Source organism: Myotis yumanensis, unplaced genomic scaffold, assembly GCF_028538775.1.
Source record: "Myotis yumanensis isolate MYYU_CA2020_CCGP unplaced genomic scaffold, mMyoYum1.0.hap1 SCAF_6, whole genome shotgun sequence".
Taxonomy (NCBI): domain Eukaryota; kingdom Metazoa; phylum Chordata; class Mammalia; order Chiroptera; family Vespertilionidae; genus Myotis; species Myotis yumanensis.
The window spans coordinates 51106202-51132946 of NW_027223757.1; the positions used below are offsets into that span (position 1 = coordinate 51106202).

Below are 26745 nucleotides of genomic sequence, written 5' to 3' on the forward strand. Positions count from 1 at the left end.
CCTGCCCCCAAATTTTGATAAGAAAATTACATTTCCCTTCCACACATTCATGGGTTTGCTTTGGGTGAATTCTCTAGCACTCTGGTACTTTGCCTGTGATTGTGCTTTTAGCGTACTATTGAATACCTAGTGGGTTTTTTTTTTCTCCTCAAGGAAACTGAAAACTGAGGATAGAGACAATGTCTTTGTTATTTAGTATTGATTGAATCAGAACTGGTCAATGTCTTTTACATAGTGTTTAATAAATTGTGCCTGTTTAACAAATTATAATTGAGGTTCAGTGGCCAGGAATTAGCATACATCTAGGATCCATATAAATTATAAATATGTATAAAATATAAATTATACAATTCCTAGGGGCCATTTTATGTATACAAAACCATTTTTTTTAGCGTAATTACTTTTCATTCTGGTTATCAAAGTAGTTTGTTTTATATCATCACTATTGCTGTTCAGAGAATAGAGTTAACCTGTTTGTTACATTGTACTTTTATTTATTGAGTCATGGGTTGCTTTCAAAATTAACAAGTACTTGAGATCATTTTACTTCATGGTAAAAGGTACTATATGTTTAAGGGAATAATATTCTAACTAAAGTGGCAGCATTTTACACACATATTGCTGAACTGTGATTATATAAATGTTTGAGGGAATCAGGAAAATTTAGGCAAATGATAGTACAATCTTAATCCAGGTCTTAGGGGTAAACATACACACACACACACACACACACACACACACACACACACACAGTGGGCAATACAGCCAATACTATACAAGATGAGGGAGAGAGAATAGGAGAAAATAATAGTCTCAGTGGTTCTCAGTCAGGGTGAATTTGCCCCCCTCTCCCCCTCCCAGGGCACATTTGGCAATGTCTGGAAACATTTTTGGTTGTCGCAGTTGGCAGGTGCTGCTGACATATAGTAGGCAGAAGCTAGGGATCCTGCTAAACATCAACACTGTACCAGACAGCCTACCACAGCCAAGATTTGTCCAGCCTAAAATGTCAGTAGTGCCAGTGCTAAGAAAACCTGGTTAGATAGGCATCTTGCTCCTCTTTTCTACTTTTTGTTCTTTTATACTACCATGTGTAACATAGATATTCACATATCAAGGAACCATTAACAAATGTAAAATAAGTGAGTTTCTAAATTAGTATTTAGTTGCAAAAAAATTCAGAATCAATCTAAATTTACTAAGAACACACCCAGTAATTTTCACTTTTAATGATAGGTATTTGATATTTTTTTACATTCATATTTCTAAATTACAACCTAAAATTTAATATTGGAGCAACAAGTATTTGTTGATTGTAATCCTTTTCTGCTTTGTCTGAACTATTTGCCAAATGGTTTCTGCTTTGGTTCTGCTAATTAAATACATTGCTTAATATTGCTTGCTTTGACTCATGCTATAGCTTAAAAGATTTTTCATTTTATGGCATTTGTGAACTGTCAGCTCTTCTTTACCCTATTTCCTTAAAAGTTTTTACTTCCCCTTTCTCTTAACCTTCACCTAGATTTGAGTTTGTTTTTGTTGTTATTGCAGTGGTGATGTAATGATTTTTAGACACATGTGCTGGGTGGTTCCCCAGGTTCACAAATGTTGCTTATCTGAAAAGAGAATTCCAGACACTTTTACAAGCCTGTCTCATGTAAGCTAATTTTAGAATGATTGTGTTGAATGAAATGTGCCTAAAATTGCTTATTAGTCATGACGGTAGTGGGGATCTTTTTTGTCTTCCAAAAACAGGGATAGTTAAAAGTTTTCATAAAAGTATCTTAGTGTGCCTGATTCCATAAATGTGCAGTTTGTTGCTCTGTTAGTTTGTAATCAAAAGTTGGAACTGGAATAAAATGAAATTTGAAGTACATTTTTGAGTTATAATTACATAAAGAATTTTAAACATAGTTTAAAATGGAAAAGAGTGATGATGTCTTACACTTTCAAGGGTGGCTATACATTTGAGCTTTTATATTCACTACACATTATTGCATCAAACATTATTTTATTGTAAGATCCTTTTAGTTTATGTGTAAAGTAGTAATGGGGTCTAATGGATTAATGTGCTAAATTATATTGCTGATTGGTTTAAAATAAGATACTTAGAATATGGAAGTGTAAATTTTAAGAATGAATTCTGCCTGCTGATCAGGGCACAGCTATTAGAGTACATGTTCCTGGGGCTGCCCACAGTTGAGAAATTGCATAATATAGCTTTCAGAGTCAAAAGAATTTCGAGTATTGTGTCAGCTGTTACTCATAATATTTCGGTGTTTCCTTTTAGACAGCTGATCTCTCATCCCAAATAAAAGTGCTGAGTGAAGCTAATGCTTAATTCATTCTCTTTTGTTGAAGACTTAAATTTATAGAATTCTTTCATGAATTGATTTTTAAATTATTACAGCATAGAAGTTCCTAAAGCAGGATTAACTCAATAGCCCATTTAAACAAGCTGTATATTTGAGAACAGAATGAGAGTCATTCATCTCCAGTAGGAAATTAAAGAGTTGTTCACAACTAACAGATTACCTGAGTCTGACAAAGACTAATGGGCTTAAGTAAGTGTGACTAGGTTTAATCAATTTTAAGCCTAAGCATCCTTTTAGGCCCTGAAATGAAGAAGGTACTGCTGTTGGTTAAAGTCAGTCATGTCTTACAACCTGATAGCTGTCTTGCTGTAGAAGCTGTAACGTAAGGCCCTTGAAATAGATGCCGTCATCAGCCCCACCCCCCAAGCATTCATCTATTTAAATACATGACAGAAGATGGTGGGAGAGAGTTCAGCAGCTACTCGTGTGGTAGGAGTGGTTATTGTATTAGGACATGCTTTGTTGTAGGCCGGCAACTTTTGAGTTAAAACATTCCAGCTGTTTCTCTCCCCCACCCCCCTTTTATTTTTACACCTTTCTTTTTATTTTTTAAATAATAAATTCAGTTTTTTTCTCACAAACATTTTGTATAGATTCAAGGAGCAACAAATTTGAACTTCCTACTGTAGCAATCAAATCCTTATTGTATGTCTGAATAGATTTCGGTATTTTACTTCTTTTATTTTTTAAAAGGCAACGGACAGCCAAGACGTAGATCCATCCAAGACTTGACTGTTACTGGAACAGAACCTGGTCAGGTAAGACTTAACATTCAAATTCTCAGTCTTTGAAGAATAATAATGGGCAGAAATAAAGAATTAACTGTAATATATACTCTGCAAAATTATTTTATGAGTTGACTTAAAATTGTGATAGAGAAGTTTATTTATACATGAATTAAGTTCTTAGGAAAAAAATCTGGGTGCCATTATTAATTTAACTTGAAGGATAATTTAGGAAATAGCACTCTGTGCATGTTATGTGTTTTTTATGTATGCTTTAATAAGGAAGTATTTAGTCTTGTAATTTAATAATTATCATTGTCCTCTAAAGGAAATCATGAACTATTTCCCCAATAAGATGTCATTCCACTGAAATCACATAGAACACTGACATACCTGGAGGACTCTTAACATCTTTTAATTTGTCATATTCACTGGATTTATAATTTTATGAAATACTAAGTTAAGACAATATTTACTAAGCAGATGGATAAATTCTAGAATAGCTTCTATCCCAGTGGTTAAGATTTTTATTCTTCATCTTTATATTTCTGGATGCTCTGCTAAACTCCTCTTATCTCTTTATCATTGCTTTTTTGTAGATGATCCAGACAGTGCTATAATTAAGCCATTACTGACTAGTACAGAGTTTTGACTCCCCCAAGTATATAAAAGTTGCAGCTTAGTCATTGTTTTTTTATCTCTTATTCAAATTGTTAAACTTGATATATATAACATATATTACATAAGTCATATCCTTAAAATGAATGAGAACTAATTATGAGGTGTTTGTTGATTCTTTTTTTCAGTTGTGCAGAAAAAAGTAAATTTTGTGAGTATAGCATCCATTTGAATTAATAAAAATATCACATGGTCCATATTCATATAAAATTATAGGATTATATATTATAAACAATGTGATTTAATTTATGGTAAAATGTATTAGTACTTTTTGTCCTAGAAAGATATTTCATTTTTATAACATACTTTTAATTTTGGAGATTCTTTGTAGTTGTTAATAAAAATTTGAAAGCCTTTATTGGCATCAACTTAACTAACAAAAATCACTTGAGATATTTAAATGGTAAATACCCTTGATCTTCATTTATATCTGGAAATATTTTTATTTCTCACAGTACCTACACACACACACACACACACACACACACTCATACTCACAGATATGTACATACATAGATAAAATATATATACACATATTACTTTATTATGTATTTTATTATATTAAGTCACTCTAAATCTTGATTTTATTTATTTAATAGCAGCTTTTTTCAATATATCTGCTTTTGTGAGACTCCAGAACTTCTGAATGAAGTTTTCCACTTTTCTCCCCCTCAAATACTTAAAGTATTAATGAGGGCATTTAGTAACAGATAGTTTAACATCTGGTATTTGCTTTGATTCTTTACAGGCTTGATGAGCTCAACCTTTTTAACTGTTTACTATTGCTCTTGATATTCCAGTTATGAGAAACTCTAGCCAAGTGTTCTCCTGTTGAGTAGGAATGAGAAGCTTGCCCTAGACAGTTCAGGAGCATCTGCTAGAACAAGTGCTTTTCTATGTCCTCTAATAAAGGCCTTGCTATAATTCAGCACTGACCTCACCACACCAAGCCTTGCTTATTTCCTCACAAGTTCTGTGTTACTTGAGATTATGATTGTTATGCTTTTCATTTACAATATCTTCAAGTAGGAAAACACTGGAACTGAGGCAGACCATGATTGTGGGGCAGTCAGTAGCATGAGTTGTCATGGATTACTCCAAAAGAGCTGGAGTGAGGGGAGTATGACATGGCAGTAAAATGTATTCTAAAATAGGTGATATATAGCCAGTTTTTAAAATTGATTCACTCTTTCAAAATTACTGAAGTATTAGAAACTTAAAATGCTTAATATCCAGTTTGGGATAAGAATGGCAAACAGTAAGCCCAAAATGTACTAAAGTGTACTATGAAAACATTTTCCCCTAAAGCTGTTATGATAATTGACCATTAAATAATTTATATTACTCATGAAAATGACATTCATCATTTGAAGAAGAAAGGTATGCATAATATGGATTTTTAAAATTAAAGGTATAATTCTTTTCAAGGTCTGGCTAAGCAATGATTAAGCATATGCACCAGATTTGCTTGTTTGTTTTTTTGTTAAGACCATGGTGATTGATGAAGAAAATAATTTGCCCACCTAGTAGTCATCAGAGGAAGAGAGAACCTACTAATGAAGTATAACATTACATCTTATAGAGGAAGGTAAAATGACCAGAGTCTGTGTTTTAGCTCTTGGTTCAAGACTGATCTTAATAAGATCACTTAGACTTTCCATCTGTAATAAAATTAAATTGGTTGTTTTTATACTGCCACTTCTTTTGAGAGGTATAGTGAACCAAGCAAGCTTCTTTATTAAAAGTAGTAGTGTAAGTATTTTTGTAGACTCAGTTTTAAATTAATTAATTAAATCAGGAAGCTTATTAAGCACATGTAATGGATCTGGCCTCCTAGATACTTTGAAAAGATACTGAGAAAAAGCAGCCGCTGATATCCAGGAATTGATCTGACACTGAGGCCTCAGTGTTGTTAGAACATAAACAGTTTCTCAGAACACCAGTAGACAAGGTTATGTTGAGACCATGGTAAGATGAGACAAAACAAGACCATTTTGAAATGTTGCCTAAGCACAGACAAAAACAAGGTCACTGTGTCACCCACGAAATGCCAAACTGCCTTCTCCCAGCTGATATGAGTGGCTGCTGCTGCTTGTCCAGTTGTAGCTTTAGCCTCACTCTGGTCTGTCCTCCCTGTAGAATTGCCCTTGCTTTGTGGCAGTAGCCAATCTAGAGTGAACCCCTCCTTCCTTGGAGCTTCCCCAAATCACAAAACAAAATTCCAAATCCTATAATAAGCTCTTTATAAAGCCCTCTTACTGAGACACTCCACAATGCCCCATGGTGAGCTTTCTGGTTCTCTTCAACAAAAATTAAACCCAACTTCTCCTACTCCAGGTGTGTTCCTTTTGGTCTTTGGCTGCATGGGGCGGGGCGAGGGGGGGTGCGGTCAGGGGGGCATAGACTACCAAGAAGGCCCAGTCCCCAAGGAGCACAATTGAGCAGATTTTTTTTTTTCTCTAAAGCGTTACATGTGTCTGCTTTTTCCCCATTGACACCCCCCTCCCCAAGCCATTCCCACCCCGGGCAAGCCCCCACCACCCCAGTGTCTGTGACCATTGGTTATGCTAATATGCATGCATACAAGTCCTTTGGTTGCTCTCTAACTGCCCCCCTCCCCTACCATTTGTCTCTGGATCTATTCTTGTTCTTCAAATTATGTTGATTATTATATCCCACATATGAGTGAGATCATGTGATATTTATCTTTCTCCGACTGGCTTATTTCACTTAGCATAATGCTCTCCAGTTCCATCCATGCTGTGGCAAATGGTCAAAGTTCCTTCTTTTTTATAGCAGCATAGTATTCCATTGTGTAGATGTACCAAAGTTTTTTAATCCTCTCATCTGCTGATGGGCACTTAGGCTGTTTCTAAATCTTAGTAGCTATTGTAAATTGTGCTGCTATGAACATAGGGGTGCATATATCCTTTCTGATTGGTGTTTCTGGTTTTTTGGGATATAGTTTGAGCAGATCTTATCTCCAGATCACTTAAAAGCTATAACAATAACAGGTGCCATTTATTTGTGTACCAACTTTGTGCCAGTCAGGCCTTTAATATATGTTATTTAATCTTAACCCTATAAATTTGTATTGCTTATTTTCCTCATTTTGTGGATTGAGAAACTGAGGGTTAGAGAAACTTACCCAAGTCTCTTAACTTCCCTTACACCATCAGTAATTGCTATCACCAAGTTTTGTTTTTTTTCTTTTAATATATTTTTATTGATTTCAGAGAGGACAGGAGAGTTAGAAAGAGGTAGAAACATCAACAGTGAGAGAGAACCATTGATCAGCTGCCTCCTGCACGCCCCACACTGAGGATTAAGCCTTCAACCCTGCAACCCGGGCATGTGCCCTGACCAGGAATTGAACCTCGACTTCCTGGTTCATAGGTCCACACTTAACCACTGAACCATGCCTGGCTGGGATATCACCAAGTTTTAAATCCAGATCTGAATCCAAAGCACCCAAACTCTACACTGTATCATCCATTGTGTATATAAAACTGAATGGTACATATGCTAAAGTAATCCTAGATTTCTTTAATGTCAAGTGTTTTGGCTTCCAATAGTCTGCATTGTCATTAATTATTTAAATAGTGATGTTGAATGTTCACTGTATCTATCATATGATTGAGCAAGGCTAAACCACCTTGATAAAAAATTTCTACAGATGACTGCACAAATTTATGTTTTATACATCTGGGTGAGCCTTTCTACATTTCACTAAAATTATACATTCTCATGTATACCTGCCTACCCTTTCTGAGAATGCATATAATATAGATCTATTTTCAAGATTTCTTTTGGTGGGGTCTGATGTCAGTAAAAATCACAACTGGAAGACAATGCGATTATAATTATTTAGAAAGCTAGACATACTATACTTTTGTAGGGAGTTTAGAATCTACTTTTATTAGTCAAATAGGTGACTTTGGGCAAGTTGCTTCATTTCCCTAAACTTCAATAACCTCATCTTCCAGTGGGGACCATAATACCCATACCTCATGGTTCTTATAACATACTAGAGGCCCGGTGCATGAAATTTGTGCACTGGGTCGGGGGAGGGGGGTGTCCCTCAGCCCAGCCTGCACCCTCTCCAATCTGCAACCCCTCAGGGGATGTCCGACTGCTGGTTTAGGCCCGATCCCATAGGGACATCCCTCTCACAATCTGGGACTGCTAACTCCCAACCACTCGCCTGCCTGCCTGCCTGATTGCCCCTAACCACTTCTGCCTGCCAGCCTGATCACCCCCTAACCACTCCCCTGCTGGCCTGATCGCCCCAACTGCCCTCCCCTGCTGGCACGGTTGCCCCCAACTGCCCTCCCCTGCTGGCCATATTGTGGTGGCCATCTTGTGCGAGGGCATGACAGTCAATTTGCATATTTCCTCTTTATTATATAGGATGAAAATACCAGACACACAGTAGATGCTTAATACATGTTGTATGCCTACACCCCAGAGTGTGCCTTCCAGGGCTCTTACTATTTCCTTATTCTCACTATAGGGTATTACTATCCAGAAGTAAAGCACTTGGAAAGAAGTAAAACTTACTGGCATTCTGTTCTTTCTGTATCATAGGAGAAGCTTCTATAAGGGATTATGGAAAATATTTGCCTTAAAGGCCTTTAATCACATATTCAGAGATGTATTATCATACATTTTTTTATTTAAGGGATATAATTTATGTCCATCTTCAACTGCACCTTTGGTATAAATATTTTCTATGAAATTCTAAATCAGAAGCTTACATAATAGTTTTAAATAATTATTGGTTCATAGAAATTTTGTCTTTATATTAGAGAATTTAAAGACCATATAAGAATAATAAAATTCTAAAATTTTCTTATTGTGCACTATAGTGAAACCAGAATTAGATTGAACCAGTACCTTCAGATTAGAAAACAATGTTTTCAGTATACCCTGCCATGTATGGATTTAATTGAAGTATCTGTGACTGTCATACTAGAGGAAATGCCCTTATAAATCCAGATTACCAACTGAGGTCTATTTCTTTTTAATATTTATGTCATTCAAGTGTTCCTTTAGCAAGAATATCGTATAATTTGACATTTAATCTCTGTGTTTTGTGCTTGTATAATTTTAGCAACTTAGGTTTGTGAGGGTTTTAAATAACTTTAAAATGTCAGTCTAAATAGTTGCACTGGCCATAAATTCTTGCCTCATGAAAATATTTTCCCAGTCTTTCAGGTGAGACATGAAAAGAAGCAAAGCTTTATTTTTGTCTGTAAAATAACACCCAATTTCTTTTTATAAATATAGAGATAAAGTTCTGGTCCACGTCCAATTCTTGTTCATGTCTATTGATGGTAATTTGTCCCTGCAGTTTAAATTTGGCTTATTATTCTTTTGCTGCCTTAAATTGCTATGTGAGTATTTCTGTTTTTCATACCTACTTTCGTATCCAGTTCTTTTTTTTTTTAATATATTTTATTGGTTTTTTACAGAGAGGAAGAAAGAGAGATAGAGAGTTAGAAACATTGATGAAAGAGAAACATCAGTTAGCTGCCTCCTGCACACCCCCTACTGGAGATGTGCCCGCAACCAAAGTACATGCCCTTGACTGGAATCGAACCTGGGACCCTTCAGTCCGCAGGCTGACGCTCTATCCACTGAGCCAAACCAATCAGGGCTGTATCCAATTCTTATCGTGATTCAGGTTTCTCTATATCTCTTAAATTTTGCAGTTCATGTAAGCATAAAAAAAAGTAATTGCAATATCTTGAAGGAGCAACCTAAATAAGTTAATAGTTTGAGAACGTTATGGCCATTGTAATTTTACCAGTGGTTTTTTAAAAATAGCTACTATAAAATAAGATATTTTCCATAGCAAGTTGTAATTAATAACACAAATTGAGCCCACAAACTAGATTTTTTAAAAATAGTCAGGTTATTACCTATACCTCTCATCTATGCCTTTTATTTTTCAGGTATTCAAAAAATACAGTTATGGCTTATTTAAAAATACTTAGTTTTTTTATATAAACACTAGAAGCCCATTGCTCAAAGATTCGCGCAATAGGCCTTCCTTCCCCTGGCTGCTGGCACCAGTTTTCCTCCGGCACCCGGGACCCAGGCCTTTGGTCTGGCTGCAGCGGAGAAGCCAAGCCTCTTCAGTCTTCAGTCTTCAATCTTCACTCCACGCCTGCGTATGCAAATTAACCACCATCTTTGTTGGGTTAATTTGCATACCCATCCTGATTGGCTGGTGGGTGTAGTGGAGTGACACCAATTTGCATGTTTCTCTTTTATTAGTGTAGGTATATATTATTCATTGAGAGATCAATTCCTCGAAATCTGAAGACTTTTGAGGGATTTATATGTAGCTCTTTAGAGCTTTTCTTGAAGCTTTAAAGAACCACTAGTTTTGAAACTTGACCTAAAAATATTAGCCTTGTTTTCTTAGTTTTATAGCTATAGGAAATTTTTTTTTTTTAATATTTTTATTGATTTTTTACAGAGAGGATGGGAGAGGGATAGAGAGTTAGAAACATCGATGAGAGAGAAACATCAATCAGCTGCCTCCTGCACACTCCCCACTGGGGATGTGCCCGCAACCAAGGTACATGCCCCCGACTGGAATCGAACCTGGGACCCTTGAGTCCGCAGGCCGACGCTCTATCCACTGAACCAAACCGGTTAGGGCTGAGCTGTAGGAAATTTGAAGTAGGAAAGAAATGGCTGCACATGAGATGAAAAGAAATAAGTAACAAAGAATTCTCTTGGGAAAGATATAAACTTAAGGAATACTATAATTCATAGTTGGTCCAAATAGGATTTTTTGTCTTAATATGACAGATGTTCAGTGGCTTTTTTAGTATACAAAATCTATTCTTGTATTTTGTAAACCTAATTATTACTTGTATCTTATTTAATATCTTATAACTGATACTGAGTCTCACATGTCACAAACACTTGTATTTATTTCTCTTAAAATGTTAAAGTAAAACTATTAATATAAAATTAGGTTGACTATGAAACCCTCCTCTGCTAGCATTTTGAAAAAATGTTTTATAAATGTTTTACAGTACAAATTACAGTATAACTATGGTCAAATCATTGTACTCTTTTTAAATCACAAGACTTGCTTTCAGTAAAAGAGGTTAAAAAGACTCAGCAATAATGTCATAATATCTGTAGTTGTTGTACCAAGGGTAATAGCAATCTAAAAATAGGAGATATATTTCATCACTGGTTCTCTTTGGTGTGTATTCTTACTCTTCTTATGTATAAAAGGTAAATAAGCCTAAGCACTAGTATTATTTCTGAGTGCCAACAGCTTATGTTATCATTTTATTCAATGAGTATTGATTATGTGGTTATTATATAGTCAGTAATTTTCTGAATCCTGAGGACTGTAATACAAAAGTACACATGATCTCTGCCCTTAGGAGATTTTTGTGCTTTTGCAAAATCACAAACTTGGAAAGTATAAAGCATTTGTGACTCAAGATGAAGTTTACTAGTATGTAGGACAGGCTATGAATACAGCCAAAATTCAAGGAGAAAAATGTCTTTGTGATAGGGTTTAGTCACTGAATATGTTTTATATAAGAACTGTGATTTTTTTAATCTAGAGAGGGAATTGTTGGGTGCTACAAATCTCATATATTCCCATCTTTATGTCAAGACACTTCAAGTATATTATTTCATTTGATTTTTCACAACCTGGTGAGATAGGTAATACTGTCTTCATTTTATTATTGAGTCTTAGAAGCTAAAGAGCTTACCCAAAGCCACAGTGCTCTAAATGGCAGACCAGAGACTCAGACTCTGGGTTGTATTGTCTCCAAGGCCTGACTTTAACTATTGCTATTTGTCATCCACACTTGATAAATGATGAGCCTACAGCTCAGAGAGGGTAAGTTACTTGTTTCAGTTTACACAGCTATAAATAGCAGAACTGAGATTTAAACCAGGTCTCCCAAGTATTAGACTAAATCAGTGAGAATTTTTAAAACATATAGTACCTGACTATTTAGTCAAGGGCACTGGCCTCTTTTTCCTTAGATTGTCAAATTAAAAAAATAACAACCAACACAACAACTATCAGGTGTGAATAAATCAAAATTATACCTTTTTTTCAGGTTGGAAAAAAATATATTTTTTGGTGTGCCACAGAATTTTAGTAATTAGCTTATGTGTGCCATGAGATGAAAAAGGTTGAAAATCGCTGGACTAAATCATGTGAATTTTCTGACATTTGACAGTTTTTGACCTATAAAAGTGGCAGTTATATATATTTCCATTTCATATGTGCTCTTTGCACTATACCATATAATCCTTGAATGAATATAAGGGCAAGCTTAAAAGCAGGAAGGGAAACAGGATATAAGGAATTGTCAGAGGAGGCATGATCTGGATAAGTAAGATAAACTGCCTATGGAAGTTGAGGAAGATCAGGGTGAGAATTTCAGAACTGACCCAATAATAACCAGTAGACATTTTCTGTTCTGAACACTGCTAGGCACTCCTCTCTTGTTACACAGGTTCTGGCTTTGTGTACAAAGAACCAGGGATGTAGCAAGAATGAGCAAATCTGTTGAAGGGAACATGAGCTGGGCCTTACATGATGGAGAAGAATTAGCAAGGAGAAAACAGAATGAGCATTGTGGTGCACAGGGCTCCTTTATAAGTGATATGAATGAACTAAGGTTTTGGAACTACCAGTCTGATACCGAGTTTTTAAATTGTTAATGGTATAGAAAAGCTTTTGGGAATTTCTGAAGCAATTTCAATAGGTACCCAGAAGAAAGTAACATTCCAACACTTATTCTTTTCTTCCAAATTATTTTATGATTTAATCTCTTAAATTATTATGTGTGCCTTTCATTATTTAGTATCCTCAATCCACTGTGGGTTTTCAATGTTTAAACTCATAGAATTTTAGCACTGGAGGGAACACTGAAAGTCATCACATTCTTAACTCAGCCCCACCCCTTCTTCACATAAGGAAAGCAAGACTTCTTGAGGTAAACTAAATCAGACATTACACCATAATTAGAACTCATATCTCATAATTTCTCCTGACGGGTACTTTACACTACTGTGCAGCCTCTCATTTTTATTTGATGCAGTCTTTGAGTGTTCCTGTGTTTACATACTGAAACTGGACAGAAAATCCTTTATGAATTTATTTTTTATGTTTGACTTTATATAACTCCATATCCTATTGGGTATTTAATAACACCTCAAGAAAAAAAATTCTTATGAAATCCATTTTAGTTTATATGTCCTTGAGAGTTTTAAATATATGATATATAAATACATAGACAAGAACACATGTAATATGTAAGCAATGAAACCTAATGATAAAATGAACACTTATGAGCCCACCACCCAACATAAGAAAGGGAACATGATCAATGCCCCTGAGTCTCCTGTGTATTCTTTACCTGTGATCTCCGTGTCATCCTCTCGCCAACCCACAATGTCATTTTCTATTGTATATTCTGTTTCTGGACTTTTTATTAGTAGCATTTGTCTGGCTAAGAAATTCTCTTAAATGACGTTTAAGTTCGTTAAATGTATTTTTATAAATGGATGTTAAATTTTCTGAAATACTTTTTATGTGTCTATTGAGGTTTTTTTTTAATTTTTTAATAGTGAATTGCATGAATAGAATTCCTAATGTCAAGTGACCTGTTCATTTGTAGAATAACCTCAACTTTTATATATTTCTGTTGCTGAATGAGTCAGGAACTGTTTCTCATTCTTTCAAGAATAATTTCTTTAAGATGAAAAATGTCTTCTTGGATATTTGGTAGAACTCACCAGTAAAACCTTGCTATTTTCTATAAAGTATAGAAATTTTCATAATTTATGGATTGAGGGTTTTTTTTTGTTTTTTTCTATAATGTATAGAAATTTTGGTAATTTATATGTTTTTTGGAATTAGTATTTCACTTTGGTTTGTTTTGTTTTTGTTTTTTATTTACTAACCACAAAATTTTTATAGTATTCTCTCATTCTTATTTTGTTTCTTTTGGGAACCTTATTAGCTTGGCTCTTTTTTTTAACTATGTAAGTTAAATCCTTAGCTTGTAAATTATCACTGCTTCTGACTTTTTCACATAAATATTTGAAATTAAATATTTTTCTCTAAGTGCTTCTTTAATTGCATGCCACAGTTTTAGTGTGATTTGAGTTAAAATTCAGTTCAAATACTTTTTAATTTTCATTTTGGTTTTTTTGACCAGTGAGTTATTTAGAAGTGTTTTTAAATGTTTAAACATGCGTTTCTTTAAAGATTATTTGTGAATCAATACAAAAAGATATGGCTTATATGATACTAAATTTTTAAACTTTTTTGAGAACTATTTTATTGCCTACTGTATGACCAGATTTCATAAATGTTCCCTGGGTGCTTTAAAAAATTCATGTTCTCATTTCTCAGGCATAGGGTTCATGGAGTTCAGGTTGTACTGTGTACATGTTTTGTTCCTTGGTCTGATTTTATGTATCATTTATAGAGGGGGTTTTTGTTGTTGTTAATCCTCGCCCGAGGGTATTTTTCCATTGATTTTTGACTTTTTTTAGAGAGAATGGAAGGGATGGGGAGAGACAGAAAGAGAAACATGATATGAGAGAGACGCATTGGTTGCCTTCCTCACACGCTTCGACCAGAGCTAGAGATCGAGCCTGCAATTGAGATATGTGCCCTTGAGCAGAATTGAACCCAGGACCCTTCAGTCCGCAGGCTGGCTCTCTATCCACTTAGCGAAACCTGCTAAGGCTACAGAGGATTAGTAAATATTGTATCTCATTATGATTGATCATGAATGTTTCTCAAAGTTTTATTGTTTTATCTCTTTGGAAGCTATGTATAGGTACAACCTATATTGTAATAGGCACAGCATGTAAATTTTCAACTGTTATATTCTGAATCTCTTTCCCTAGTAATTTTTTTAAAATATTTTTTTATTGATTTCAGATAGGATGGGAAAGAGATATAGAAACATCAATGATGAGAGGGAATCATTGATTGGCTGCCTCCTGCATGCCTCCTACTGGGGATCGTGCCTGCAACCAAGCATATGCCCTTGACCAGAATCGAACCTGAGACCCTTCAGTCTGCAGGCTGACACTCTGTCCACTGAGCCAAACTAGCTAGGGCCCTAGTAATTTTTTATGCTCTAAAATATATTCTCTGTGATATTAATATCTATAATAATAAAAGCATAATATGCTAATTAGACCGGACAGCTGAACGACCTTTCCGATGTCATTCTAGACCAAGCCGCCATGGCAGGGGCCAAGGCAGAGGTAGTTGGGGTGACCAGGCAGGCAGGTGAGAGGTTAGGAGCAATCAGGCAGGCAGGTGAGCAGTTAGGGGCGATCAGGCAGGCAGGCAAGTCAGGCGAGCAGGTGAGTGGTTAGGGGTGACCAGGCAGGCAGGCAAAGACGGTTAGGGGCAATCAGGCAGGCAGGTGAGCAGTTAGGGGAGATCAGGCAGGCAGACAGAGGGGTGATCAGGTAGGCAGGCGAGCGGGCCTAAACCGGCAGTTGGATATCCCCTAAGGGGTCCCAGATTGTGAGAGGGTGCAGGCCTGGCTGAGCGACACACACACACCCCCCCCCCCCCCCCCCCAATTCTGTGCACAAATTTTGTGCACCGGGCCTCTAGTAGCTATATAACCTTATTTGGGGTAGTTTTTGCCTAGTTATCTTGTTTTATTCTTTAACCTTTTGTTTTCTCTATCTCTGTAAATTAGATATGTCTGTTTATACAGCATTTAATCTAGCCTGATAATCTGATTTTTTAAATATCTAACTGGAGAATATAATTCATTTATATTTATTACTAGAGGCCCAGTGCTCGAAATTCGTGCAGGTAGGTCCCTAAGCCTGGCTGGCAATCAAGGCTGATCTGTGGGGCGACCAGCGGGGCGATCGGAAGGCCCCCGCTGGCACCCGCCTTGGCTGGTGGCCTGGAACCGCCTGCTGGCCAGCCCCGCCCCCGCCTACTGGTAGTTCTGCCATTCAGTCGATTGGCATATTAGGGTTTTATATAGATAGATGATTACTGTTCTCTCATTTTGTGCTTTATTTTTTTTACCTCCTTTTTTTTGCCATCTTTTGAATTCAATAAGTATATTTCTTTTTTTTTTTTTTTTTTTTTTTTTTTTTTTTAAATATATTTTATTAATTTTTTACAGAGAGGAAGGGAGAGAGATAGAGAGTTTGAAACATCGATGAGAGAGAAACATCGATCAGCTGCCTCCTGCACACTCCCCACTGGGGATGTGGCCGCAACCCAGGTACATGCCCTTGACCGGAATCGAACCCGGGACCCTTCAGTCCGCAGGCCGACGCTCTATCCACTGAGCCAAACCAGTTTCGGCAATAATAAGTATATTTCTTATTCCATTCTTTCTCTCTGATCGGAGAGTTAGGTATATTATTACTTTTAGTAATTAACTGTGAAATTTTAACATTCACTCCCAACCTAAAGTTAATATCTTCACCCTCATCCTGAACAATATAAGTATTTTTAAATTTATGTTCCTCTTGCTGATGCTATTATTATTCAGATTTTAGTACCATATTATTTATTTATTTTGTATTTCTATAAATTAATCATTGTTTTCATTGTTTAATATTTTTGGTGTATGGATTCATACTTGTGTTTACCAATAATCCTCATTTCAATTTGGCCCTTCCATTAGGGAAACATTTTTCTTCTCCCTGAAGAACTTATGGAAAGAGTCTTATGGAAAGTTATAGAAAACTTATGGTAAGAGTCTATGAATGCTAGACTCTGTTTTTGCTCATCTGAGAATGTTATTCTGACCTTATTCTTCACATTTTTGTTGGCTAAACAATTATGGTTCTCAGTTATTTTATTTTAGAAGTTTGAAGATAATTCTAATTTCTTCTGGTTGCTATTAAGAATCTAACTGGTATTTTTTTTATAGGTAATCTATCTTTTCTCTATGCTGCTTTTTACTCTTTTCTATTTGACTTTGTTTTCTAGAACTTGATTATAATTTGCCCCATGTTTAACTCGGTATTGTAAATTTTCTCTTATTTTTTTCTCTGGATTTGTTATGGTTGGGATTTATTATATCTTCATCAATTCTGGAAACTTTTTGCAGATTCACAGTGAATACATTTTCTCCCCTACACCCAGAGCCACAAATTTGCTTATCTTCTTTCGTAGGATAGATTTATTTTTCCTCGTTCCTTCTTTCCCTGAGTGTGAAGCCTTTCTTGGCTTTTGATTTTAAGCATGAAGGTTCTCCAGCTTTACTCCCACCCTACAAAGGCCCAAGATTTTACACCTGGTCCTCTGGGTGCAGCAGGCAGTCAAAACAAACACTTTAGACCATTAGTGATCAAGTGTTCAGGATGTGTGTGTATATATATTATGTGTGTAGAGGATTTGAGGTGTTTTTGGTTTTTTTGCAAGAGTGTTTTGGGACCTCTACTGATAAAAATGCAATTCTGTCCTTTGCCTTATAATGGAAATTTTTTTCTTGTCATTTAAAAAAAAATAAATCTCCTGTAACTTTTTCCTATAGGTGAGCAGTAGGTCATCCAGTCCTAGCATCAGAATGATCACTACTACCTCAGGACCAACCTCAGAAAAGTCAGCTCGAAGTCATCCATGGACCCCTGATGATTCCACAGGTGACCAGTTTATTTTCTCATTTTAATTATGAAGTGGAATTTACCATGTTTATTTTCATTTAGTTGTGTCATTACTGTAATTGTAATTACACAACAGAATGAACGCAGGCATTATACAGTAGTTTAGATTTTCATATTAATAAAAAAATATTTAGTAATAAACTTAAAAATGTCTTTTTGAGTACTGAGACGGAGACCATTAGCCCTCGCATTTTTTTTCACCCAGATACTAAACATGTATTTTGAAGATGGTTTGTTTGGGGTTTTCCCAAAGAGGAGATATTGTATTCTTGATACTTTAGTCTGTTATTGTCCTATTATGATCCATTCTACTGCATGGTAGTAGTAAAGTCATTATCTTCTAAATCCCTAAATTCAGCAGAATGGTAAAAATAATCATCTTCATCTCAATCTTTTGTTTTAAAGATACCAGGTACCTTAGAAAAAATTTCTGATTGTGACCTTTTGAATCAATTTTAAATAATAGGGAAACTTCATTTTGGTTATATAGTCTGTTAAATGGGCCTTTAAAAGTCTGTTAAGAGTTATTAAAACTTCCTAACATGAATAACTTAACTGGTCAAAATATTAGTATTAAAATCTAGTGATAGAATAGTTTCATTATGGGCAAGCAGAAAATTATATGTCATAGTGGAATTAACTTTTCCTCTGCACTAGAAGAATACCTTGATAAATACTCAGCAGTATGCTCCTATAAAAATTATTTATATGTTATGATGTCAGAGAACAAACAACAATCTCTTAGACCTTGGAAAATTAAACCATTTGGGATTTTATATAAAATCAATTATGTTATTAATAGTGGCAATTAAATTGAAATTAAAAAGTCAGCTCTCTGAATTTACAAACTAAAATACTGCTTATAAGTATTTATAAATATTTGGCTTGGTTTAATCAAATTTATAATTTAAAAAATTGGGTGGCCTTTCTCTGTGTCATGTAAGATAGGACTATGTTTAGCCAGGGGTGTACTCTCTAGTTTTAGTAAGTTTAAATTTAGCGGTAGCAAAAACTCTTCTAAGTTTGACTCCTAGCACAATCCAACCTAGGATTGCTCAAAACATTTACCACTACTCGGCACATGTGCAGAATTCATCATGACATGCTTTTGCTCAGAGACAGACAGGGAAATGCTCTTGACAGATTTGATCATTGACAGTCAGGTAATAGCTCTTTTTGGTTCCTAAATCCTCAGTGAGGGAGTACTCTCCCTGACATTACAGCATTTGCCTAAATCTGGGACTCCACATGGCAGGCCTCCTGACTTCAGCCTGGACTAAACTCAACATGAGGATAAAATCAAATTCTCTTAGGTCCATCTCACTTAACTGCTGTGTTTCTACTTCATGTGCTCTCCCATCTCGTTTTTTTTCTTTTCTGGAACCTAAAGTACCACAAAATATCAATAGCTGGAAATCGTACATAGGTCCAACTTGTTATATTAGCTGATTTTTTTCTTTACCTTGAAATTATTACAAATGTGTGGTTATCATTTTTAAATAATGTTGAATGCAATTTTAGAAGTTGAGGCTCTGCTTTAAATTTATAATTAATGAAGTTCAGCTTTGCACAATTTCTAAAAAAAGTGTTGCTAACCAAGCTAATATAATAAATTACAGGGAAGGGGTAGATAAACCCTTTTTCTTTGAAGGTTCACTGATTCAGGAAAAAATTAGAAGTGCATACATAAGTTAAAACAACCTAATTATTTCTTTTATTATTATTATTTAAATAGGAAAGCGTTCTATGTATTTTCCAGAGAAAAATAAAGAGCAGAACAATTTAATAATCATCGTACATAATGAGTGCTTGTGGGTTTCTGGGTTTCTATTTATAACATAGTAGAGATTTAAAAAAATAAAAAAAGATAAATGTATAGTGAGAGAGTTGCCTGGGCCTAGTAGAGGAAGCCACAGAACTTAGGAAAACTCACTGGTGAGTTTCTCCTGGGCTTAGAACTTGGCCAAGATAGAAGTATAAGACATGGCCCATTGTTATAATCTGATTAGAGTGTCATGATACAGACATATAAAAGTAAAGTAGTCATGATATGTAATAAACTACTAAATTTGTAGTGCCAGCTGAGAATTTTAATAGCTAAAATCAATTAGGTAAAACCTAGTGTCGTCTGCAACATTTTGTAAAATTGTGAGACTTATTCTTTAATCATAAAGCAGAAAGAAGACAATACTCCACATGAAGGGAACACCTTCTTAGAAGTGTCTTATAATCAGTTATTACTATTAGACAGTAAGAACTAAAGTTCAGTTTGTGTATAAGTGAGAAAGTGAAATCTCACTTCTTGGTTTAGAGAAAAACTAATATCTAACAAAGGACCTTAGGTTCCCACCATTGAAGGGCTTTAATTGTTTGAATAAATATTTGGACTTTTTTCCACTCCCAGAATATTGTGAAACATTGACATATTATACTTAATTCTGAAACACAGATACAGGGTACTGATTAATAAGATACATCAAGTATCAAAGATTTAAGAATGAATAATAGGAGTGGAAGTGTTAAATTGAAAATTTTTCAAGACAGTTGTTTCTATAAAGTCAAGAGGAAATCATTTATTATTTTTTTAATTTATTTTTTAATTCTCACCCAGGGATATGTTTACTCATTTTAATATATATTGATTTCAGAAAGGAAGGTAGATGGATAGAGAGATAGAATGAGACAGAATCGTTAATCAGTTGCTTCCTGCACATCCCCACTGGGGATCGAGCCCACAATCCAGGCATGTGCCCTTGACCGGAATCGAACCCAGGACCCTTCAGTCTGCAGGCCGATGCTCTATCCACTGAGCTAAACCAGCTAGGGCTTGTTTATTGATTTTAGAGAGAGAGACATCAATGCGAGAGTGCAACATAGATTTGTTGCCTCTCCTACTCATTCCGACCGGGGATCGAACCTGTGACCTTTCAGTATACAGGACAGCATTCCAACCACTCTGGCCAGGGCAAGGAGAAATCATTTTTAACCAATTTTAACTTAGTGGCAAGTAGTGTTCCATGGGAGCCTAGTTTGAAACAGCTGTTGGGAACAGGGAGAGGGTTGGTCAGAAAGATAACAAATTAACTATACTTCTCATTTAGCCATTTCAGAAAAACTTTTATATTACTGTATGATTTTAGGGTAAATAAGGCTCTCCTAGGCAATACTGTTATTCTATCTTTAATAAACATTACTGTTCAATCTGAAATACAAACTTGAGTGTTTTTAAACGCCCTTTCTTCCTTATTCTCCATTTAGTATCAATAACAAGAATAATAACCACTATGTGTTGAGTGCTTATCATATGCCAGTATTGCGTGGTATTTCTTATATGCATTATATCATTTGGTCTGTTAGCTTAGCTTTTGGAGTTATTTGCAAACACATTCTCAATAGTTTAAAAAAAAAATCAAAAAGCTATTAGAGTACCGGTCAACAATAAGTCAGGATGTTACTGAGCCATCAAACTCTTAAGTTTTTTCGTGCATTGGATGCAGAGCCTTGCTGCTACCCTGACCTTGCCTTTATCCACACTACTCTTTCAGTCAGTTGCTTGTCAGAAAAAGGGCTGAAGAGCAGCTCACTTGTTTAGTTCATTTGTTCTCTACTAACAGTGGGAAAGCAGCTACTTCTGAAATAGAAAAGTCCATCTTACTTCACAGTTATCCTGCCTGCTTCTGGAATTGTATTTAAATATTAATGTCGGGAAAAGGCCATTCCATGCTTCTCAAGCAAGTAGTTAGGGCAGTTTACCTCTATTAAAATACAAACAAAAGCTATCTGTTCAAACAGTTTGATAAAATTTGACTGGTTGTTTGAATTAACCCATTTAACAGTTTGGGCATGACTTTGAGCCACAGTTTTCTTATGTGTACTATATCCCCAATCAATAATCTCTCTCATTTTCCACAGTGATTCTCATTAGGAGGGTTGGGGACTCACTAGAATCTATATACATTGGAGGTGACCCACTGGAAGAGAATGTGTCTCTTGCTTTCCCCTTTTCCCTATTAAGGAACACTAATGTTGCCAGAGTTGACATAGCCTTATAGTAAACCTAGCATGATCAGGGAAAGAAGCAGATGTGGGTTTGATTAGGTAAAGTCTGTGAAGACTGAATTGCAAATGTAAAGGGCATGATTCTGAATTAAAATATAAAGGGTACTGTATTCATGGTTCTGTATAACAACAAAAGGGTTATAACAGCAATGTAAACTTAAGTTCTAAATTAACTCTGACAGAAAGACACAGATTTTCTTACTTTTAAAAGGTCAGCACTTTAGTATAGCACTTCTGTTTTTAATTAAACTAGGGCTTATGAGCTTTAATATTATTTAACTTATAGCCACCTTAAATTATAAGTATGAGAGTATGGTTGCATTCTAATTATCTGGTAATTGGATATCCTCTGTTTAGTTTACCTTTAGAATTCAGAACTAGACTCTTCATTACCAATAATAACTTTTTAAAAAATATTTTTATTTCAGAGAGGAAGGGAGAGGGGAAGAGAGATAGAAACATCAATGATGAGAGAGAATCATTGATCGATTGTCTCCTGCACGTCCTTCACTGGGGATCAAGCCCGCAACCCGGGCATGTGCCCTGACCGGGAGTCGAACTGTGACCTCCTGGTCAACGCTCAACCACTGAGCCATGCCCACCGGGCCAGTAATAACTTTTATGTTATTTACTTTAGGGGAAAAAAAACACACCAATATTTCATGCATGCTTTCCTGCTTTTGTTTTAAAGAATTTATGACAGAAAATAAATAAAATCCATGCTTGAATTACAGATACCAATGGATCAGATAACTCTATCCCAATGGCCTATCTTACACTGGATCACCAACTACAGGTAAAGGAGTCCTGTACTTTCTCAGTCAATGTTTACTTTGTCTTACAAAAAATTTAAAGAATTTATCTTTAAAGCTGACATTTGTGTTTCTGTCATTGTATATTCATTTATTTATGCTTTTAACCTCCTTCGTCTTGTTAAAATAAATGATTCAGTTAAGTTAATTAAATTTAAAATGGGCAAAATCATATGTTCTTATCCTAACAGTCATGTTAAAATACTCTCATATCTTTAAGACTGCCAAGAATAGCAATTTTTTGTTCTTTAATTTTAGTGCAATAAAATATAAAATTCATATAAGCTCATTTCTGTGTAATAAATTTTGTGATATATTGTCGTGTTCATAGTGGCTAACTATCTAAATAATACACTTTAGTGTCTCCATTATACCAGATGTTTTTTGGTATAATGCCTTTTGGCAACCTGAAATATAAAGCCTTGAGTCTAAGAGTACGCTTCATGGTTCTTGGGAACAACTGTTAAAACAGCAAGTGTAAATTTAAGTTTGAGTTAACTCTGACAAAAGGACACAGATTTTCTAGGGCATGGTTGAACACTTATTTTTAAAAGATCATTACTTGAGTGCTATAAAAATAATACATCACAGTAACTGTTTTAACTCTCATCTTAGCTAGATAATGAGATTTGATTTAATTATGTTTTAACATTTTTTAATTTATTTTCAGCCTCTAGCACCATGCCCAAACTCCAAAGAATCTATGGCAGTGTTTGAACAGCATTGTAAAATGGCACAAGAATATATGAAAGTTCAAACAGAAATTGCATTGTTATTACAGAGAAAGTAAGTTATCTCTTATGAATAAAAATTAAAACTCAGTATTTTGAGTTTGAAATATGTTAAGGTGCAATATGAAATAAAGACATGAAAACTTGATCATTTTTAGAATTAATCATTAAGCATATTTCTAGCTTGGAGATTTTGTATATGTTTATATTTAAGCACCCTTTGGCTATTTTTCATGCAAAACTCAGCCCTTTTTACTATCATATTATAGCAGTACTAAGGAAAGTAAACTGGTGGTACATAAACATGTTTTATGCTCTCAGAGTTATAAAGTTAAGCTATTTAGATTTGTTTTCTTAGACGTAGGTAAAATAATCTGATTTACTAATAGTTGTGCTTTATCTTAGAAACATAAAGTACAATTTTTACAAAACTTTATTTGCATTTCTTGTTTTAAAAAAATCTTTACTTTGCATGAAATTCTATGCCTTTGAAGCTGATTTATGGTGGTAACTAAAATGAAATGTAGGAAAAAAATCATGGAAGCTATATATACACATGGTAACAGGATTCCCTCTATTAATTTTCATCAAACAAAAAATAATCTGGTTTTCTGAAGTAATCTGTGGAAAGTTTTCTGTTTGTACTTCCAAGAAAAATAAAAAAATAGTTTCATCACAATTTACTGATAATAGTGATTTAAGTGATTTCAACCTAATACAGTAAACCCTCAATTTTGCAGACCTCAATTTAACAGACAAAATTTCCTGTCCATATGTCATATGTGAAAATGAACGCCCCGTTAATTTTTAAATGCTTTTAACCAAGATTTGCTTATTATTAAGTTAACAGGTTTTTGGTTGTTGTTGTTTTTTTTGGTGTTATTAATTCACTGTTATTTTTAACAAATTTTAGCGAGTAGGCCCTATGTTGGAAAAAAACACTAGTAATTTCACTAGCAAAAACTGTATTTCTTATTTCACATGTTTAATCTATACTTTTTCCATACTTTAATCATTTGAAAGAGAAGTTCTGTGCTGGAAAAACCAAATAGTAGATTGAGGGATGTGAAAGCTATGATAATTTTAGTCAATTTAAATACTTTAACTGAGAAATATTACTCGGAAATCATTTTTAGGATTTTTCATTAATTATTGAGGTATATTCAGTAGCCTTGCTTCAGAAGCTAATACTTAATATCCCCCAAATAAAAGGGACTTTTAAAAGTTTATTAGGCTACTGAGGATCTTTCCTGAAAATGCAGACATGCAATTTAAAAGTGGTACTTTATATTGTTCTCAGTTTTAAAATAGGTAAGAGATTTAAATTGATAGCGTCTATTTTAAACAGTTTGCAAATGTTCTGCTGGCTACCACTTTGCACTGTAGTTAAATAGAATTGTGACTTCAGAATATAAGTACATAAGTATAAAAGTGGAATGCGAACTATAAAATCTTTAAGTGTTATTTTCCTGTAGTCAGATGAAACTTTTCCCAGCTTTTTCTTCTTCCTTCCTTCACAAAAAGGCTATCAAATGAAATGTTCTGAGACTTTTATTATTCCATATTATCTGTTTTCACTAATTATCTAAGTACATTACTTATTAAAAGAATTATGATATTTGTATGTTTATACCAGAAGAGTGATTGATAGTTTCCATTCCAGCCCATAAATCTATTTGAGTGGTATACCTAAGATGTATAATGATAGACCCAGAATAAAAGTTATAATTCATTAAGCTTCCATCATTAGCTATAAGATATGAATTTTTCCATGTAGAATATCTTATTATTGGTATTTGTTTTTAGGCAAGAACTAGTTGCAGAACTGGACCAGGATGAAAAGGACCAGCAAAACACATCTCGTCTGGTACAGGAACATAAAAAGCTTTTAGATGAAAACAAAAGCCTTTCTACTTATTACCAGCAATGCAAAAAACAACTAGAGGTCATCAGAAGTCAGCAGCAGAAACGACAAGGCACTTCATGATTCTCTAGGACTGTTAAATTTTAAAATATGCAAAGAAAGACTTCTTTTTTTTAAAGAAACAAAAACCTTTATAATGACAATCATGAGTGTTAGCTTTTTGGCATGTTCTGAATGCCAACTGCCTATATTTGCTGCATTTGTTTCATCGTTTATTTTCCTTTTCTCCTGGTGGACATGCAGTTCAACTGTCTCCTTGCATAACTTGGGGGCATCCGTGACTTGAATAAGCAGCAGTTCTCAATCAACTTCCAAACAGATGCGTGAGCCGTGGCTGTATATGCATGCTCTTTGTGTGAAGGCTAGCCTAACAAAACCAGGTGGTATCAAACTAGCTATGTGCAAAACACCTTATTTTTTTTTTTTTTTTTTGAGGTGGAATCTCAAGAATGATGCTGTTCTTGTATCTCATCTCAAAAAAAAAATGAATAAATTTTTTTCCCCAAAGGATGCTATATACGAAGTTAAAGACAGGGTATGGTAAATCTAGAATAATTGGTGGAGCATTTTAGAAATGCAATACGTTGAGGGATAGTCAAAGTGAAGGCTTTGATGCCAACATCCTTGGATCAGTACTGAACTTAGTTTCATCCATAAAATATTTAAAGGTAAGTGGTGGCTACTGTATTTAATAAAAGCATATTTCATTAGATGAAAATTTGTCTAGGACACATTAAACAAAGTGGAACCCTTTATAAGGTATAAAGATTTTTAATTCTGTGGCATGTATGCGTGTTGAAATTGTAAAGCTTTTATGACTAATGTTAATATCTCTCCAATGAGATTAAAAGGTAAATGAACACTATCCAACTTAAATGATAATTCCTCCCTGTAATGATTATTGGATTGTTTTACTATATATTTGAAAAACTGAAGAGAAATATGGAAAATGGAAATAATTGCTCCAGTGAAAAGGCTTGGACTTAGATACTTTTACAATATGATATGCATTAAAAACTAGAAAATCAGGAAATATTAGTAAGAAATTTAAAAAGTAATTATAAATTTATCAAGTATCTTATTTATCGATATTAGAATAATTGGTTTTCCTTGCAAGCCCACCCTAGAATGTCTGTTGCCTTTCAACACTTTTAAGGAAATTCCAACACTTAAAAAGAGAGAAAATTTATATTGTTAACAGTAACTTTGCTACCAATTTTGAAAATAAAAGTAATAATAAAACTTCATTGAAATAATAGGCTATATAACATCTATTTTTTCAGTTGGTATTAAAATAAGTCATATTTTGATACCAGTACAAGGTGTCTTTTAAATAAGGATGTCATCAACCTCATTTTTATAGCATTAATGTTTTTTAAGAAAAAATTTAAAATGAAAGTATAATTGATGTGATTATTAGAACTATATCATGATTGTACTGTAGTTTTGCTCTATTTCAGATTAGCAGGTTGATCTAAGTTACCAAAACTATTCTTAAAAATGCTAAAGCAGGTAACTTTTTCTTTCATTATTTTTTCCTCCTTCCACTGAGTTTTATAATGTAATCTTTGTGTATACAAGCAATAAAGGCAAAGGACAGTTTGTACTAAACTGTGTCATTTTTTAGCTCTTCAAAATCTGTTAGTAAGTTTCTGATAAATAAATGTCTACCATCACTTCATTTAAACAAAAGAAGGTTATTATTTTCTTTTTCTTTTTTTTTTTTAATTAAATCTTTATTGTTCTGATTATATTTGTTCC

General features: G+C 34.5%; 1 protein-coding gene across 4 annotated transcripts in view; it reads left to right on the forward strand.

The window, feature by feature from the left end:
• MAP3K7 (mitogen-activated protein kinase kinase kinase 7) overlaps positions 1 to 26595 on the forward strand; it is a 68262-nt gene extending 41667 nt beyond the window's left edge. For all 4 annotated transcript variants that reach the window (XM_070418069.1, XM_070418067.1, XM_070418068.1 and 1 more), the window contains 5 exons: positions 3069 to 3133; positions 17329 to 17437; positions 22252 to 22313; positions 23000 to 23115; positions 24867 to 26595. In XM_070418069.1, the coding sequence (XP_070274170.1) occupies positions 3069 to 3133; positions 17329 to 17437; positions 22252 to 22313; positions 23000 to 23115; positions 24867 to 25047 (533 nt within the window). In that variant the 3' untranslated portion in view covers positions 25048 to 26595. The remainder of the gene's footprint in view (positions 1 to 3068; positions 3134 to 17328; positions 17438 to 22251; positions 22314 to 22999; positions 23116 to 24866) is intronic.
• Positions 26596 to 26745: the final 150 nt, after the last annotated feature.